This window comes from Erpetoichthys calabaricus, chromosome 5, assembly GCF_900747795.2.
Source record: "Erpetoichthys calabaricus chromosome 5, fErpCal1.3, whole genome shotgun sequence".
NCBI lineage: Eukaryota > Metazoa > Chordata > Cladistia > Polypteriformes > Polypteridae > Erpetoichthys > Erpetoichthys calabaricus.
In genome coordinates this window covers 95,867,200-95,887,498 of record NC_041398.2, presented here as the reverse complement: position 1 = coordinate 95,887,498, position 20,299 = coordinate 95,867,200, and the positions used below count along the sequence as shown (strand labels likewise).

General features: G+C 34.8%; 1 protein-coding gene across 2 annotated transcripts in view; it reads left to right on the top strand.

The window, feature by feature from the left end:
- The window catches only part of cpeb2 (cytoplasmic polyadenylation element binding protein 2), a 128,259-nt gene that overhangs the window by 55,073 nt on the left and 52,887 nt on the right, over positions 1 to 20,299 (top strand). For both annotated transcript variants that reach the window (XM_028801801.2, XM_028801800.2), the window contains exon 4: positions 18,912 to 18,962. In XM_028801801.2, the coding sequence (XP_028657634.2) occupies positions 18,912 to 18,962 (51 nt within the window). The remainder of the gene's footprint in view (positions 1 to 18,911; positions 18,963 to 20,299) is intronic.

Here is a 20,299-nt window from a genome sequence, read left to right as displayed (position 1 = left end):
ACTGAAAGTGTACTTTCTTTAAAAGTGTTAGGTTTATACAGTATATAAACAATAATGCACGGTACAGCGATAGACTGTATATTTTGATCAAGCAAAAGACTGGCAAATATTCTAGCCAGGCCCACATGGTTTGGAAAGAGCTTCCGTACCTTTTTTCTGTTAATAGATTTTCTGATGTAGTCAATTTCAACCTCTAACACCTGTTTAAATGTAGGCTGTGGTTCACACACACACACACACGCATGCACCTACACCTACACCTACACACACACACACGCACACACACGCACACACACACACACACAAAATTTGCTAAATGATTTCAGATTGATCCAGGTGCATTTACCTCCTGAAAATGAAATATGTTTAGCCTTGGTGTTTCATTTATACAATGTATTTTGGTTTGACTGTAGTCCCACCAAATGTACTGGTTACTAAGTTTAGCTTTTCTGGCTTTCACCAAAGCTGGCATCTAGCAAATAAAAAATTGATAATGATTTTTTCCCTTCAAATTGTATCCCCTGTTAACAACTGCAACTTGTATTGTGTGTAATACATTTAGAACATCATATACTTAAAGGAGAACATTCTTTCTTGTTCCTTTCCATTTAGTTTAGACAAGTTGGCATGTTCTTTTGGCAGTACAAATAAAGACTGAGCCATTAACTAAGAACTGTATCCAGTTTTCTTTTTAAATACCTACACATGACTGACTGTAACACACAACACAGGGCATACGTTCTGGGAAGTATAGATGAAGCAGATGAGTTACATTGGTGTCAGAAGCTCAAAGACTGGTGAGTTCAAGCTGCCTGTTGTATAGTAATGTTCAAAGGGGGGACAGGACAGTTGTGGTATAGGCATTATCCGCTTGCTCAATCAGAAATCAGCCTCCCCTTCTCTGCTCACATCTAGAGTTTCCTTTAATGACCCAGTACAAATGGCCTGAATTCATTTAAAATAACTAGGTTAGGGTGGAGTGAAAGGAGCCAGCTCATGACCATGCATGCTAAACACAGACCAGTACAAAAACAAACACATGCCTCTTTTTCTCTTTCCTACCTCCCTTCCTCTTTTTCTCTCTCTCTCTCTCACACTGGTGGGAAAAATATATTTTGTAGAACTATTGTAGGATACCCAGGCCTGCCCAATGTAGATAAGAAGCTGAATGTGTTGTTTGAAATCTTTGTTTAAACCCCAAGGCTGGTTTATTGCTTAACCCAAACACATGAGTTATATCTACTGTGCTAACACTTTATGCAGATACTGTATGCAACATAACAAAACCTGTTGTCGGGGGCCGTGGCCTATCCCTGCAGCACTAGGGACAAGGTTGGAAACAACCCTGGACAGGTTGCCAATTAATTCGTATGGCTCTCTCACACAATCAGTCACTTTTATTAACCCGCTTTGCATGGGTATGGAGATTCCCAGAAGAAAACCCACAGATACAAGGAGAATGTGTAAACTGTTCACAGACAACAGCTAGGCACAGGATTTGAACCCAAGATACTGGATCTGGGAGGCACCAATATTTACCACTGCATCTCGATACCACCTCTGAAAATATGTATCTCTGCCTCTTTTCATATAATGATCATTGAAATTTTAGTCACCTGAGAAAAATTAATGGGGGACCAAAAACAAGTGAGTACATTTTAGGCATTATTCCTGATGCCTTAGTTTCATCCAAAGTCCAAAGGTTGTTTGGGTTTACTGGTATTATTAAACTGGTTCTAGCAGAGAAGTGTTTGTATTTCTCATACATTGAGCTGGTATCTAATCAGTGAAAACTACCTCTGGCTTCCACTCCAGGTTACTCACCAATTGATGGGGATCTAACATAGGCAGAAAATGTAATTTTATAAAAATTACATAACAGTCCTGACTTATAAAATTCCTTAGCACATGTTGGTTGGCATCTATCAGTCAATTCCTGGCCTCTCAGTTTCATATATATATATATTTTTCCCTGCTTCTAGAAACACAAAGTCTATTTAAAGAACTGTTACACTTGGGCGAATATCTATAGAATAACCTCTTTCTGCTCCGGCTGATTTGATATAGTTATACTATATGCTAGCTTATTTATAGTTAGCTTCATCCCATACCTACTGTGCACTGATGGGCTATTTATGCCCTGGTTCAGAGTTTTAATTTCGATCAGACAGTAGAAATGTTAAGCTTAAAAATACTAATATTGGAACTAAAACATCTGTGAAAAGCTTATTTGGCTTTACTTGCAGTCCTATATTTTCCACCTCTCTGGAGTGATTGTGGTTAGTTATTCATGCTGTGAAGTTGCTTCTGGGCATGGAAGAAGCTATGAGGCAGACAACGGTTTCACAGCTGCTGCTACTGTGCCCACTTTGAAGTGTAAATTGACTGGCTCATTAAGTAAAATGGAAACACTAGCACTGTCCCAAGCAAACGTTATTTGTCTGAAAGTTAAGTATACAGATGATCATCCCTTGGAATAAAGATGGATAACAGTTGACTTTTAAAGAAACAATGATGCACTCAGCCTTAGGTGAGGAAGTGAAATTCCTTGTGAGAATTTAATTGAGCTCTACAACATATTTGATCATACTTCTCTTTTAAGAGCCCACATTCCCCAGAGTACTGAATGTTAAATGGCTTATTTAATTATTTCACACTCATGTGTTTAACCACAAACTTTCCAGTATTTTTTATGTTGATTCACGTAAGATACACACCAGTGTCACATTTCCAAGTAGGAAGAAATTCAGTCTGGCTCACTTGAAAGTAGGACATGAAGTTTTTTTTTTTGCCATTTTGCTTCGTTTTAATCATCAACATAGCACTAATTAAGGAGCTGAAATTCTTTTTGATTATTCACACTTGACACATTTAGCTCTGTGACCTGTTGGTAGAATATGGTTACTGTTTTTTCTTCCTATCATAAAAAAGAGGACAGAAGAGGAAGAAAAGACATTCTGTGTTGGGGGAATTTTCATACACCTAAAAAAAATAAAGAGCAATACAAAGCAGGAGTGCAGTTAGCACCCACACCTACTATACAAGTGATTCATTCAGATCAGACCTAATTTATGAAGCTGATGGCTGCAAAATTGTTGTAAAGAGCTTGTGTATAAACAGTCAGTAGGAGGTGATAGATATGTGTTAGCCAATGGTAGGACAAATAGCCCTCATGGAAAGCCACCTGCTTCTTAATTAACAGAAAAGCAAGCTAGAATCAGTCACTTGCTATTACTCAGAAAAATAAAATCCCAAAAGAAGAAAAAATGTTTTGACACATTGGTGCATAAATGCAAAAGCTGCTTTCTATAAGCTGGAGACAAAATCTATTGGCAACATGCCCAACCCGTCTGGCTGGACTATTTCTCAGTTTATAGAATTATCTAAATGTGAGTTGGTGGTTAGAGCCGATTCCCTGTGGCTCCTGTCTTAGGGGCTCACTTCTGATCTCTGCAGGTGTGTCTGTGTAGAGCTGACATTATTTGCCCTGCATTTGTTGTTGCTCATCTGAATACCTGCTGAAATCCTGAGATGAGTAGGCTGGTTTATGTTTTTATCCAAGGAAATGTTCTTTTCATTTACATTTGTTAGCAGTACAGGGTGATTAAAAAATGCATGACTTTGTTACTAAGTATCACATAAACATTTAGTCAATTAATTTGTAAAGGAACTTTCACAGATTTTTCATACTCTTACAAATGCTTAATATGAACCTTTCTTGTTACACACTATACATCAGTTCTGTATCCTAATTAATCTGAGACCCTTTGTAGCATTTCGCTTCACCATTGATCATTGTCTGGCAGCAATTACGTATTCAACCATCACAATCTGGTAAAACGTTAAGGGTAACTCTGTAATTCAGTGCATATGTAATATTCACTTAATACTTCGTTACTGAGTAATTAATTTCTGAAAATGTTCAGTTATTTTTCAGTCGTTGTGTAAATAAGGGCAGAAATATTCATCCATAAATCCCGCTAAATTTTTTTTATTGAAAAAATCGAGCAATCCTTTTTTCTGTTGTATTATATTAGTTATATTAGTGTCTTAAAAGTGTTTTTTCATTCTGTTATTTTCTTGTTGTTATATATTTGGTGAGTTTAATTAGTAATATGTTCAGAAATATTCCAAACTAATTTGTCTCCTAATCACACTAGGATTAGGATTTTCCAGACCTTGTAACTAATACATTTATGCTACTTGAATGTTTTTCTTTTTTAATTATTTTATTACATACTTTTTGGCATTTTCTTAAGTTATCGGTGAGTTGACTGCAAGGAACCCATTGCTCCTAAGGTAAGGCCATGCAGGTTTGTAGAGGCCATGCTCAACCCAGATATGTGCGTGCTTGTATACCTTACAGTATTTCTATCCATCCAGTCCTCAATACATCCATCTCATTTCTTAGGTTTATTTGTCCAGTAGAAGTTTCAAAATCTTACCTGTGTAGCTTTCAGTGCATGACAGAGGCCATACGTGGCTGCCGTGCCAGTGCATTGCAAGCATATTCACAAACAGACCCACACTCACACAACTGTATGCCTGTTTAGTGTCTACTGTCAAACATACACAATGATTTAAAACTGAATGAGGAAAATGTATTCTCCTAAAGAAATACACTTAAACACTACCATACTTTCTCAACGTTGCCTAGTGCACCACTGTGCCATCTAATAGCATTATAATTTTAAAAGGAACTCAACCAATGCATCTATTACATGTTCTTTAAGAAGTTCCAGCCTCAATCCACTTTCCAGTCTTTCCTGCAATGTGCATACTCTGCCAATTAGACTTCTATCCACAACACACATTATAAAGTTTGGCAGATTTCTATCACTTTTATCTGGAGGGTTAATAAATCATGTGCCCACAACAGGATTAAAATCTGAACTGTTACACTATCCTAATAAAATCACCATTCACACTCAATACATCCTACCCCTGCCACCAATGTTTTGTAAAAGGTTACTGCATCAAGCTGATTCCCTGCATTCAAATATTTGCCTACATTCAAATGTCTTTCAGAAAACAATTGGCTTGCCTCTTACCTGTTCTAATTAAAAGCTTGCCTGTTTGTGTATTGTGCTGTTAAGTTTAGCATAAATAAAACTTTATGAGACATTATGAACTGAATAAAGTTAGAAAATTGGTAAGTGGTAATTTATAGTGGTAATTATATAGAGTGGTGGCTCTGAGGCTAAGGATCTGCGCTGGCATCCCAAAGGTTGCCGGTTCGAATCCCCATCACTGCCAAAAGAGATGCTACTCTGCTGGGCCCTTGAGCAAAGCCCTTAACCTGTAAATGCTCCAGGGGCGCTGTACAATGGCTGACCCTGCGCTCTGACCCCAAGGGGTAATGCGAAAAAGATGCATTTCACTGCGTGTTGTCCTGTATAACTATGTATGTGACAAATAAATAAAGAATTATTATTATTATTATTATTATTATATATTGTGCTGTTCCAAAAGGCAGGAATTTTGAAACTTTAAAGGCAGTTCCTCAATCACATTTTCGTATTAAAAAAAAAAAAAGCAAATGAAACAACAAAAACAAAGGAGAAAATATTTTTTCTTCCTTAAATCACAATTATATTTTTTTGGTTTTAAGACAGAAAACTAATTTACTGTTTTGAAGGGCAGACAAAACCTGATCCACTCCATACAGTTGTGCTTGCTAACATCTGTGCTTGGGCTGTGTTGTGGCTCAGCACATTGTTTGCTTTTTATACTGCTGGAGAAATGAATAAGCGGGAGTGAAGCTCATGATTCATTCCTTTTTGTAGCCGAGACTGATAGAGATTCTGGTAAATATTAATCTTTGCTGGAATTTATTATGCAAAGTCTACTGCTTGAAAAGTTAAAAGCTTTATTTGAAGACACTGATATGTCCCTGTAATGTGAAAGTTGCATTTGGGCACAAAGCTCGCTTTCTTGAGGCAAGGGACTTGTTTACTGCCAGTTCTGTAAGCTTGAGCATTTCAATGACTTGAAACAGTACTGCTCTTATGCGGGACTGCAGCAAGAAGAAAGAGAGTCATTGGAATGTTACACACGTGCCTTCGATCTGGCTGCTTACACTGTCTGCAGAATGACTAAGCATTTTTTGTTTCGACCTTTTCCCCCTCACCACCCACTTTAGTTGGAAACAATTTAACAGTGAAACAGACTTTTCTGCTCCAATCCTTAGAGAATCCCAGTTCAGAATTTTTTCCTAGTTTTACTAAATTAGGTATTTTAAGATATTGGGATTATTGTTATCAATAAACTTCTTAGACTGAATATCTTTATTTTAGACCATGATTTTTGAGTCATTTTTTTTAAATGTAGTCTATTTAATGAATTGATTTAAAAATATGATATATTAGGAAGTAAAATTTAACAAGTCTCATTTCCTATAAAGGAATTAATTTTCTTCAAATGTTCAAATGGTAATAATGATAAATTGATCATTTAAGAAAGATTACAAGCTCATACTGATTATTGTAGCAGTAGAGTGTTGTACCGTGTTAGCCATAGATTGATACAGAAGAAAGTAGGGTGAAATGACACCTTTTATAGGCTAGCTAAATAGATTACAAATGCAAGCTTTTGAGTCAGCTAAGGCTCCTTCATCAGGCAAGGTGTAACCAATTCTGTGATTACTGTGAAGCAGAGGAGCATGGTGTAGGAAATAGCCATCAGTTAACCTTCACAGTCATTTTGTTTTTTGTATTTTTTTTTAGGGAGTTCTTTTTTAATTTTAGATTTAGGTATGTGAAGGGCCACACTACAGGGATTAGTTTTGGATGAAAACTGTTAACTATGTATAACCTTACTTTATTTAAATAACAGCATTCTTGACCGTATTCTTTGGGTGAACTGGCACTCGGTGTATGCCCAGGTCCTGGGAGGCCAACAGTGCCATTCATATACCTGAGGAAAATCCAACTGACATCATTGCATTAGTCTGCAGCAACGAAGGAGGAGAAACATGTTTGCCATTAAGGTTTAAGGGAGGGCCCTTGTGCAGGAACTGGAGGGAGCAGGGTATTGAAGCACGTTGGGTGGCGGACACAAATTCATTTAAGCATATAACTTAGCCAGTGTTGTGGCATACTTCCTGATTGGAGAGGATGGGACCGGCATCGGAAGGAATTGGTCACAACAGTCACTTGGTCATATAAAATCAGGCAGCCATTGCTAGATGTCATCTTTTAAACCAGGTTGTCGACCAGCTTGAAATCTTCTGAATTTCTTAAAAACAGAAAGCTTAGTGTTTAATAGTGGGACTGATAATGGCACAGTCTCTTTTTAAATTTTTCTGTAGTTTTTTTGGAAGAACCTTTTTCTTTTCTTGGATCTTTGCTTTCAATGGGAAGAAAAAGGGAAAGATTTGTTTTCTCTTTTTAAATATTTTTCTTGGCTATTTATACTTTTTATTATGAGTCAATTGGACTGTCTTTATAAACTGATGACGTGACACTGATTTTGGATATGCTTGTGCACTTGAAAATGCAGGATCACTGTTTTCACACTTTATTTTTGGTCTCTGCCTTAGTTCCCTCGACAAGTGATCAGTTTGATTACAACTCCAGATGCCCAGAGTCTAAGATTGTGCAAGGGTGCTATTGCACAGTGCATCAGAAAATATTTCTTACAGAACACTTTGATAAAATAGGTAACCTCTACATTTTTTTATCTGAAATGATCAAACCGCTGCCAGATCTGCTTTCTGAATCTGCTTAATTTCAAGGGAGCCAGAGCTTATCCTAGAGCGATGCATTCTCAAACTCGGTCCTGGAGACCCACTGTGGCTGCAGGTTTTAGTTCCAGCCAGATTAATAAATTAGTAACAACACCTGAAGTAACAACACCTATTAGCACTGATCTCATTTAATTAGCTGGTGTTTTTTTTTCTTTTTGTCTTATTCTACATTCAGAAAAGAACAGCAGCAGGATTTTAACATTTATATTTAGATTATATTTCTGCTTTTGCTATATATTCAAATACATAACTCTCTTTTGTTGATTACATTATATTTTCATCCTTTTCATTGTATCTTATTAATGACAATTAAAAACGAGCAGAGCAGACACCCAGGCAAACAACACTGAATAATCAAATACTGCAACTACTTTAGGGCCAGACCCACTAATTAGTAAATAATAAATTAATTAAACAATTAGAACACCTAGAAAAGTAGAATGAAAATCAAGATGAAAATATTGTTAAAAAGTAAAAAAAAACATTCTCATATAACTGCTTGGTACATTTTAATATATATATATATATATATATATATATATATATATATATATATATATATTTTACCAAACTTAGTTTTCTAATTTCTATATTGTTCACAAAACACAGAACCTGGGAAATAACAGTTTACTTAATTAGCCCAGTAGTCCAATTAAAAACAGAAGCCACAGTGGGTCCCTAGGACCAAGTTTGGGAAGCACTGCCCTAGAGCATTATGGCCAAAATATGAACTAGACCTGAATTGTTAGTGGGTGTGTTTAAAAGCACACATGTCCACCTGCACCCTAAGCCAGTTTTGGAGTCCCCGATTTACCTAATGCACCTGTACTTGGGAGTACCTGGAGAAAACCCATAGGCATTAGTAAAGAATAATTTTCTTGTTAAAAACCAAAGTGAGATTTTTGCTGTGACCTTAAATAAGTGTAATTGTGTATATAATTTAATACCGCTAGGTTATGGCAAATGTGTTCTAAGGTTTTTCAGGTAAGAAAGACAAAAAATGTGCATGTTGATTATCACATGCAAGTAAGAATTTCACTGTATTCTGTAAATGTGATAGTTATGTCCCTATAAATCTCCAGCCATAACCATATTATAAAATTTACACCCGCAATTTTAAGAAATGTCAAAACATCTTATCATACATCACCAATATATTTTTGCACTGTGAAGTTTTTACTTGCATGTGGTAATCAGTGTGTAAACATAATTAGTGAATATAACTATCTTACCTCAGAATGTCTGAAAGTCTCACAACATATTTTTCATAAATAAAGTGAATTAGAAAATTACCAGTAAATCAAATTTACCTTTGATTAATAAACTGATTTGAATAAAACAGGCATATTGTTGCCATTGTTTAAAAGAGAACAAGTGGGAAAGAGTTACTTAGCTTACTAAGTTGACCAAATTGAGTAGGGAAATATGATTTTAGTCAGTTCACCATGGAAACATATGAAAACCTATGGTAGGAAGCACTCTATCATAAAAATTAAACACTTTTATACAGTTTCAGGTCCTGAAAAATGAGTGTCCTTTACTGACCCACAAACTCCCTTTACAGCAGAAGCCTTCTGCCTTTTTAGATCTTATTTAACTTCAAAGATCAGATAAAACAATGAGAAATACGTTGTAGGTGACATTTAATTTAAAAATATGAATCATTACTTGATTCATTTGCATTATAATATTTAGCTTTCAAAGTATTTGGCAAATAAAGACAAAAATGAAAGTTCACAGTTGTCACTTTTTAAGTTAAAAAAATTGGGATGGAATGGTCCATAAAGTAATTCCATCTAAATGTCACTTCTGTGATACTGTAGGAAACCACTCAACAGAAGATTTTACAATATAATACATAATACAATCGATTGTATTGTACAATAAAATAAAATCAGGTACATTAATTTCTATATTTTATGTACATAAGTACATGTAGAGTAAAATGAAAAGAAATTGAATAAAGAGAACAACGTAAATAATATTTCAAGTAAAGCTGAACATCGGATCGGATGAAGTACATAAGCTGCCTAGATAGATTGGTATGGGGTGGCTTAATTCCTGTGTGCACACCAAATTTTACAGACCAATGCGTGTGTGTGTTCATTTCTTCTCCATCCAGTATGTACTCTAATAGGGCAAACAAGCAATCCCCTATCCTCATTTGTTGTGGGTGTGTTTGCTTTGCATGTATGGGCCTCTGTGTGTGTACATATTAAAATAAATGATGTGTCTCAAAAACTACTCATGCAAAAATTTTGCAAATCAATAGATATTGTCCTGTGACTTAAATGGATCAGACTGCAAAAATTCTACTTAAGTTAAGCAATTTCTATGGCAGTTACCGTTGGACATAACGTCAAACCGTTTTTGAAGGATATGAAAATAAGTACTGGACCAACAGGGAAATAACAATACAACTTGTATGAAAAAATAAATGAATTTTTTTCTGACGTTGTTGTTGTACGTAGATTTCCACAGACACACATACTGTACATACATCATGCTGAAATGGACTTTTCTTAACATTTTAACACATAGAAGAGTCTGAACTTAACTGTGTGGAGAATTTTTGACAGTCACCAACTTCCATTTTCATGCAAGTAAAATCATTCTCCTTTTAAACTTTTTTTGGGTGATGTACCTAATATGGAGTAGGGAGAAAAGGCAGAAAGGTGAGCCTGGCAGCAGCATTTATTTGTGGACACTGGGATTTGGAGGTCACAAGTTAGTAACATAAGATTACAGCTTGATTTAAGGCTTCTCCCTAAATTGCTGTTAATGGGTTAAATAAAGTTTAAGATTATCTTCTTAAATTAAATGCTTTTGGTTAGAAATTCCAAAATAGATTGTCCATAATATAACTGAACTCCAATGTTCAAAAAAAAAAAACAACAATGAATTCTGATCTTGTTAGTGTGAGTTTGAGAAATTAATGTCCATATTGCGGAGCTCTAAACTAAAAAAAAAAAAAAAAAAAGTGGTTTCCACTTAAACTTTAAACATTGCACTATTGCTAACCATAAATGTTTACACTATGCTCGATGCAGATCAAATGTGACCAAATTGCTTTTTCAAAATTATGTCTTCTTCTCATCCCAAACTTACAACTTTACAGCTCTCAGGAAAAGCAATTGTGTCACAAAAATTAACCCTGACCTAATCAACCCGTAATAGACAGTTGCATTCTGAATTCCTGATTCAACAGGAGCTGATAACACTGGAATCTTTAATGAAGTTTTTGAAATATGCAGTTGATTTATGGTTAAATAAAACAGTGAATGCTTTCATAGCATGTATTAATATTTATTAGTATTGATCATTTTTTTGATGATGGGTATATAATGCTTTTGAGCACTCACATTTCAGTAGTTCCTAAGCTTTTACTACTACAGCTTAGTTTTACTATATGCCCTTATAGTAAGGCCTCCTTTACGGCTTGGGGGTGTTTTATCATTTCATTGGCACATTTGAGCTCCAGGTTCAGCCAAAAAGGTGCTTAGTGTAGTTGAATTTAGTGATTTTATGCTTTTCAAGCTGTGTGTATATTGTTACCTTCAGCTGAAGAAGCACTGCAGTATGCAATTTTATAAACTGCAAGGGTGTTTCATTGGATTGCAGCCAGGTTTGAACACAGCGCAATGTGAACTGCTTCCTGGTTCAGTTTCCATCTCAGCTAAACCCCTTGAGTGTTGCATATATGTCCTGTCAGAAAGAAGGAATGAGAAGAAATAGAAAGTTGTTTTTGGGTAGGCAATTTTTTCCTCCAGTGGTGTGTTCTAATGCAGTGTATTGTGTAATGATATAATTGAGAAGTAAAAACAGTGCAATGCTGACAGGGTTATCTTTAGAGACCTGCTGAGATGACAAAAATAGCTGTCAAAGAATAGCAGGCCTAAATATAACCAAGGAATTGATTTGGTGTGGCTTGATTACAGACTAGGGTTATTTTCTATAGTTGAAAAAGATGAGAGGCAGGAAATTGAATATCAAAAATACTGCAGATTCTTAAATAATTCCTCTTAAATGTCTAGATATGAAAACAGTTGATGAAAAAAGTTAGACAAGTGATTAAGATTAGCAAAGGTATTTAATTTAAGTTGGTTAATTATTTAATTAATCCATTTGTTCAGATTATTTGAATGAACAAGACAGAATATAAGCGACAATTTTTACATTGTATTCTTATCAAAGGTCTGTCTTAAATTGCAACGCAGGTAATGAAGAGAAATGTGTTGAACTATTGTAGGGATTAAAATAAAACATAATTGGAAAGAGACAATTTAAATGTCAAAGACTGTTGGTATGAAAAGAAGAGGCAAATAGAAATAACTAATGCCTTGCATAAAGTAATCTTGCTGGCAACACTCTCCTTCTTTGGGAAAACTTTGAAGTGGTAAAGTTGATCTTACCTTCTTTACTGTTAAAACTGTTTTCCATAAACAAAAGTAGTATGCCCTAAAGATTAAAAAGTCCCCATTAGCAAGGATAAAAGAAAAGCATAATTAAAGCTGATGGATGCATCATGTAATTCTAATGATTGAGACATTCAGATATGAAGAAGAAAGTGTTTTCTGCTGCCATACTAGCAGGCTTTTCTTAAATCAACTTTTTTTCTGTTTTTGGCTAAAACAAATGAAGCATCCTTGCCATTTGTTGCTGAGAACCTTAAATTTTTGGTTTCCTGAAAAGAAAAGAAAACAAGAGTTCCTGTAAATAAATGGGGCTTAGAAGCCAGTAGTAATTTTTGTTTTTAAAAAAAAAAAAACAAACAAAACATTATAAAATCTACTCCAGTCCTGGGAAATGTAATAGAATAACACCTATTCACTACTGTATTTCTGTAGTTGAGCTTTATGTGCTATATGGTCTTTTTTTTCAAAGAAATAAGAAAAAAGAGAAATAACAAGATTGTAAAACATATCTTCTGATCTGCACTTTGCCTTCAGTTTTACCAATCAGTGCTTTATCGAACATTCTTCTTTGTGAGCATTATCAGAAAGCACTCAGCATAGCAATTGAAAACAATATTATAAAATGAGGACAAAATCCACAAAGCATTTCTGCAGTGGAGTTTGTCACTTTCCTGGTTTCTTCACTTATTGCACAACTAGCTGTGTTACCTGGCTTTGCCTGAGAAATTTTTTTAAAACAATGAGCCTTAGGTATAGTGCCATCAATTAATGAGATGTTTCAGAAGTACTATGTAACTAATTAACTGAGTACTGTACTGAATATAATATTTGCATTTTTTAACCAGGGGTAATATCATTAGTTGATCCATTCCTGCTTTGCTTAGTGACTTGACCCTGACTTTTGTTGATGGTCATTAGAAAACACAATTTTACAGAAAACTTTTATTCTTTTGAATTCAAACTGGTAATTTATTGAATAATGAGAATTTTGGGTATACTGTATATACTGTATAATTTCAACCTGTGGCACATCCTGTAAAAATGGTGGCTTCAATTAGATTTTAATTAACACTTAATCTTGTACCATTACAAAGTTTTGAAGGGTTAAAGCAATACACACATTGAAACAGGCCTGGTGTATGGGAACAACAGTTTATCTCGCAGAAAGTAGGGAAGTAAAAGTTGAAACCAGTAAGAATTAAAATAAACGTACAAAACAGAAAATGATAAAAACTTAAATTAAAAGTAGAGCAAACCTCAAATCCTAATCTTGCAGTGAGCACTATGTACTGAATGTATTATACAACGGTAGCAAGCGAAGTAAAGTAAACTCAGCTTCAGTTTGAGTTTTTACTTTAATTACAAACAGTAAAGATAATTACAGGCTGCATATTTACATGGTAAATGCAACGAATTGATGATTTTAAACATGTTTGGGAAAGAATAGGTGAGAAAAAAGAATATGGTCAGCTGCATACAGCATGATGGTGTTATTGTTGGTGAGGAAGAGACTGCAGCAGAATTCTGTAGTACTGGACTTCTCCAATAGTGGTATGAGGTAAAGATGATTTAAAGTTGATTCATTCAAAGGTAAAACTGCTAAAAACCTTGATTCTGTATTGGCATCAAAGCCTAAAATTAGTACTCTCTTATTATACAGTGGGTTTGAATAATAGACTACCAACCAAAAAAAAAGTTACTAATTACTTTAACTCACTCAGAAGCACCATCCTGTGTACTTTATATGCCATTCAAAAAAACAGCTATAGAAAAAAATTGTGATTCACTCTGTTCCATCAGTGTTGGGCTTAACGTTGATCGTTGATTGATAGTGTGAGCTTAATGATGATATGCAGGTGGACAGTAGTGCTGGCTTTCTTAAAAACACAAAGCTGTACACTGATAAACTTATTACACTACTCTTTTATTTTTATTTATCTCAGATTAATTGTCATATACGTTGTACACAGTAATTGAAGTTCACATTTGGCCTAGCACATCACACCGGCACTGTCTGGATGCTCAAATCTTGCTTTGTAGATTATGTCAAATATAACATCAAAATAGATAATGATAAGCAAAACAGACGAGTTTCTTTTTGAATGCATATGTTTCATAATTGAGTTTCTAATGGCGGATCTTACTTAAAGGGATTTTGGTCTGTGAATTTTTAAAAAATTTTTTGGGGTATAGTGAGATGAAGTAAGAAAGAAGACAAGGATGCAAGATTGCTACTTAAGGGTTTGGCAACACTGCGTACACTGGTTTTGGCAACACATTTCTCAGAAAGATTAAACGGCGGATGTGTCTTTTGTGAATGCAGCATGTTCTAACACAATCCAAGATAAGACAACAACATTAATTTTAATTGTCAGATGAGTTCAGTCAGAACTGGTGCATGGAGCAATCTATGAGGCCACTTGCGTTATTGAAGGCTATACATAAATGTGATTGTTATTAAGCTATTATGCTAAAGTACAAAATGTGGAGGATAGTACAGTTAAAATGTAAGAGGATACTCTTGTGGTATCATTAGTATTATAACAAGGAATTGCAGTTACTCTAACTATCCTTTTCCAAGCTCAGTCATTTCAGTTTTTAGTGGTGGCAGAGGAACAGATGAATCCAAGAGTATCAGACAGGAACGGGCAGGAACCAACCCAGGAAAATGAGTCAGTTCAGCACAATCATAACACAACTCCACAGGCACTCAAACAGAATACATTTTACAAATTAGCATGTAAACCATAGTTTTTTGAAAGCACAACTTTAGTGCCCTAAAACATTCACATAGTCATGCAGGAAATATTCAAAATCCATATTGATGGTGACCCATCTATAATTCAAAAAAGGTCTTCTGTGTTCTTGTATCAGAATGCTGCTCCATGTTAGATCCCAGTGCACTTGTAAAGGGAACCATAATAGTAATTAGTTAACCTAACCGGCATAATTTTAAGGAAAACTCAATGCAGACACAGAGAGTATGTGCAAAGTTCACATAGGTGGTATTAGTGGTGGAATTTAAACACTAATGACTGGTACAAAAGTGCTTAACTGCTATGCTAAAGAATACATGTGAATTTCCCCTTGGGATTAATAAAGCTATCTATCTATCTATCTATCTATCTATCTATCTATCTATCTATCTATCTATCTATCTATCTATCTATCTATCTATCTATCTATCTATCTATCTATCTATCTATCTATCTATCTATCTATCTATCTATCTATCGTGAATTTTAACACATGCATGAAATTTGCCCCAGTGTTTAGAACATTTCCACTCTTGTATATACTGTAACAGAGGCATATATAGGGCTTTTGAGAGACTGAAGTAATATCGATTAACTCTTCACATAGACCATGGGCTATTAGGTCTGACAGTTCATTAGCTGTGCAGTCTTTTTCAGAGACCCTGGTCTGTCAAATGTCAAGCGAGTGACTATATTTGTCAGGATTACTGCTTCGATGAATCAGCCTTTCTTGTGCACCAATTTATTTTAAGAGCCTCTGCATTTGAAGTTTTCTTGCCAATTAATTTATTTTTAGTAAGTACCATGGCTTTGGTGCTTAGGCGTCACTTATATGTAAATTCAATAATTCTCGTTCTAGTTTTTTTTTTTTTTTTTTTTTGGACCCTTCATTCTATAATGAAGCAACAGCGAGTACAGCAACTTGATTAATAAAAGTCCTATAAATAACTTGCATGTCTAGGCAGGCTTCCCTTTTTAGGATCAAAGTATATCTGGTCTTGTTGGAAATGACAAGTTAATTTCCTCTGGATGAAAACTTCACTTTTTTTTTTTTAAAAGGATGGACAGGCTGTTTATTTTAGTCATGCAACACACAGTTGACATGAGCAGATGTGAAGGTCCGAGAGTATTGACTGTATTATTAAAAGGATTTATAACGTATCCCAGGTAATAAAAATTGACTTTGCCTCTCTCTTTAGAATCTGCAACAGAAATGAAATTGATTGCCATATGCAGTACATTTGCGCAGATTTCTCTGGGGGATTTTAGAGCAAAGCGATTTGTATGCTCAGCACTATTTAAAGCTTGCCTAAAGAAAAATGGCTTTATCCTACTGGAGCAGATTCCAGAGCTCATTGCAGTGCAGATCTAATGACTGTAGAATTACGGCTAAGAAGTTCATCCCTTCTGCTCTGCCACATGATCAAGGGCACTATACAGTAGCGTGAAAGCATCTGATCTGAACTTTTTAATGTGTGCATTCTGGTGGTTTCTGTGGTTTGGTTTCTTTTTTTTTTCCTTTAAGCCAGGCCTTGAAAAAAATGTTATTTCATGGCTCTAATGCTGTCACAAGTTGTACCTAGTGCATGACTTTTAATGAATGATGTAGATACTGATATGGAAATCTTCAAAAAAAGACAGTATGTACAGATAATGTAGTATTTTCATACATCTCAAATGAGTGATATTTAACAACTTTGAGTCCATATTTTACTGTAAAGCATATGATCTTTTCATATTTTTTCTTTCCGTAATGTTAAGTCAATCTTGCTAAATTCCTCACATAAGTGTGCTGTTGCGTTCTAAAAATACCTCTTGCTAACTGTCAAATGGACATCCATCCAGAGCATAGGGTCAGAACCCCATGAGTGTTCATCAGAAAAAAGGAAACTTCATTAATCCTTATAACAGTACTACTCTGTGTGGCATTAGACTCTAAATAACGCAAGTACTGTTCTGTAAGGAAATTTACAAAGGTCCTAGTATTGATTGAGAAACTGAGTCTGGAACTCTGAAAAGTAACAAGACGTTTTGAGCACAGCAGACCATCATTCATGATAATACTAAAGGTATAGGACAAAGTACTACAGGCACAAATAAGGAAAGGGGTTTCTTTGTCTTTCTTGAGTGCCTCTCCTTTAAGCAGTGGCTGATATACATATCCTGAAGTATGGAAACACAGAGGAGAAAACAACCACAGCACCATGAGAACTTATGAATTTCACTGTTTGGGACTAGCATACTGTATTTTACAAATAACATTTTAACAAGTGATGTTGAAGTTTTTTTAGATTTTTCCTAAACAAAGAATGAAAAGTGTTCTGTAAAACAGTATGAAAATGCAATACAGTGGTATCTGCTAATAACCTCATCGTGCATTGCCTGTCACGTTATTCCTCCTAAATGAAAGCTGAATACTTTTCCCTTAATATCTTAAATTAGAAATTAATTGGTTGCTTAAAAAAAGTCATTTGCACTAGAAAAATCTTTTTTTTTTTAAATTTTTGCAAAGATGTCAATGTTTCTTGTGTGTATCTGCATTTGTTTATTTGTTTAGATATTTTTGTTGAAACTGGTAAAAACTAGCTTCTCCTGCTCTAATCAATCAACATCCCTTTGCTTTATTATCTTACTAGATGCTCATTATTGTTCATTTCCAAGGACGGGAATTAATGAAGGTTATTTGTTAATTCAGTAACAAAAGCACAAGCACAGAGAGACCTGGGCAAAATCCACACTAAACCGAAAATAGGATCCGTCAAGCATCAGAGCTAACTGCTGTGCTAACATGACTGTTGTTTTGAATATCATTTTAAAAAATGTCAGACTTTTAATTTTTTTTTAAAGAAAAATATTTGAATCGGATTTAGTTTGTATGTCAATATTTCATTTGAATGCAAGTACTTTTCTGAATGAGCTATGCCAGCCAGTTTTCTGGACAAGAATTTATGTAGTTTATTTTGGAAAAGGAATACTAAGCATCTGTGATGTAGTTCAAATTTGTGCTTTACAGGCAAATCGGATTTTATATAAGAATTCTGTCTCTGTATGTGTGTGCCTGACGTGCAACAATTTAAACTGTACATTCCATTCCCCCGCATCGCTGTACTATCTATAAGCAGTGTAAGGCTTTCTGTTCTAAACTCCTCAAATGCAATTGTCAACTGTAAATGTGCTCTTTCTGTCCAACATATGCTGTAGATTCTGCATGAAGTCTCTGTTTTGAGCCGGCATTATATTTCTTTCTATGCATTCAGGCAACAGATAAAAACACCACTCCACCCTAACTGTGGCTGTTATAAAATATTTTTAGCTGTGTTTGTGTTTACCCCATGTTAGTGTTGTTTTAGTATGGGTTAAGCCTGAATATGAGTATGTTTTGTAACAAATTAAGTACTTGTTCAATATAAGAAAGTTAGAAATGGTAACTTTTTAAGTCATTTCCTATTTCATACCTTTTATAGCATACCGGCTAAGGAACTGGAATGAAACTTTAAGGCTTCTGTTTTAGTTCTTGCACCAAAGTCACTGTGTGACCCTGGACATGTCACTTAACTATCTGCTGCTTCAACTGTAAACAAAAATCCCATGTCCACAGTTGTAGTAAAGTGCCTTGAGGTGGTTTTCAGTATAACTAGGTGTTATGTAAAATGTTTTTTGTCACAAAGGCTTAAGCCTACCCTAAGTTAACAAAAAAGAACTTTAATTTAGAGAATGGATACATAGCTTACAATTCTTTTTTTATATAACATGAAAGTATTTATTTCTCTCTAATATTTTCAAAATACATGAAGATTATTTCCATTCTGAAAAGTAGCATCTTTAAAGATGCAAGGTTTCACAAGACAAAAACCCACCCTGGATGAGTTGTTAGTTTGTATTTTTTTCAATTATTAAACACATTTTCTAACAAATAAGTTATAACAATTTTTTAATTATTCCTTCCTGTGTTATTTATTCTAAAAGCATTCTTTTTTTTTGTAATTTTTCCAGGCCGAATGGGATACCCTCATGCTGGGGCTGACAATCTTCTTATGCTGAATGGTAATTATTTCAGATTTTCTTTATGCAGTCTACTAACCAGGTGTTATTCCTGTATATATTCCCTGTGTATTTGTATTATAACATTTTGTGTGAATAAGGGTAATGTCATTATGTTAGTATTTTTTCTTTTTCAAAATTTGCTTTAAGAAATATTATCAAAAACTTTTTTTTCTCTGCCTTTGTTAGGCTGTTTTACAAATAGGATTTTGCGAGGTATGAATATTTGTGTTATTTCCCTGCCATCATATGGAAATAGCTTACCCTGCTGACATTTTCTTTAGCTTTGCACTCTTAGCCTTCATGTCAGTAAGAGAGGGAGAGGGAGTGAAGGTACTGTATATGATGTAGTGGCAGTTCTTTTTTAATTAAATATTTGAAAGATGTGTGAAGGGAGGGAAGACTTCTCACTGTAATAACAGTTTAAAATTGTACTGCTTAGTATTCATCAAAAATAAGAAACCAATAAATATCATGTGCTTTCTGGATTTTTGAAAGACTGTCAAATGACATGTTGATGGATGAATGAAAGAATGAATGAATGATCACTTGAAAGTGTCAATAATATTTGACACCTTTTGTACCTAAGCAAGATATGCTTATGAAAATAGCTAGTTTATTAAGCATTTCTTTCCAGTAATAAACAAGCAGCTTGACCTTTACTGCTAGATAAACCTCACTTCCACTTTGTAGATTATCATATGTACTGTATGCCACTGAAATATTGACCCATTAAGATGCAGTTGTTTCCCTTAATTTTTGCAGATTGCAAACAAGCCTTCTCATTTGGTTGAGGTATTGCTGGAAGTAATAGTCGTCACTTTTGTTAAATGATAATGCATTTTGTCATCAGCAACATTCAGGTATGCTGTGACATTTAGGTGTTCATTCACCTATATCAGTTACTGGGTGCCAAGGTAGTAGCTTCTAAACCACAAAATAATCATCTAGCACAATGGCCAGCCATCATAGGTCTGTCACTCTAATTCGGTCCCATCATTAGTGTGAAGAAACTGGAATTGAGGCAACATTTTCCCAATACTCATTTGTCCAATATTTTTGTTTCACTGCCCTCAATAATTTTTTTTATACATTTGTCTATAATGGAACCCACATAAATTGTTTCACACTTTAAACCATCTATTTTCACAAATAAGTTGACTCCTACTGGCTTCAAGATCAGCACTGTTGGATCATTCTTTATTTGCCCTAGGCATAGCTGTGCATGAAACTGTTAAGGATGTGGCCTTGTCCAGGATATTTTCAACTATTCCATTTGATTGTACTGTCATTCATCAATCTCATTTTGTCTCTAACTGTTTGTATACCATGATTTGTAC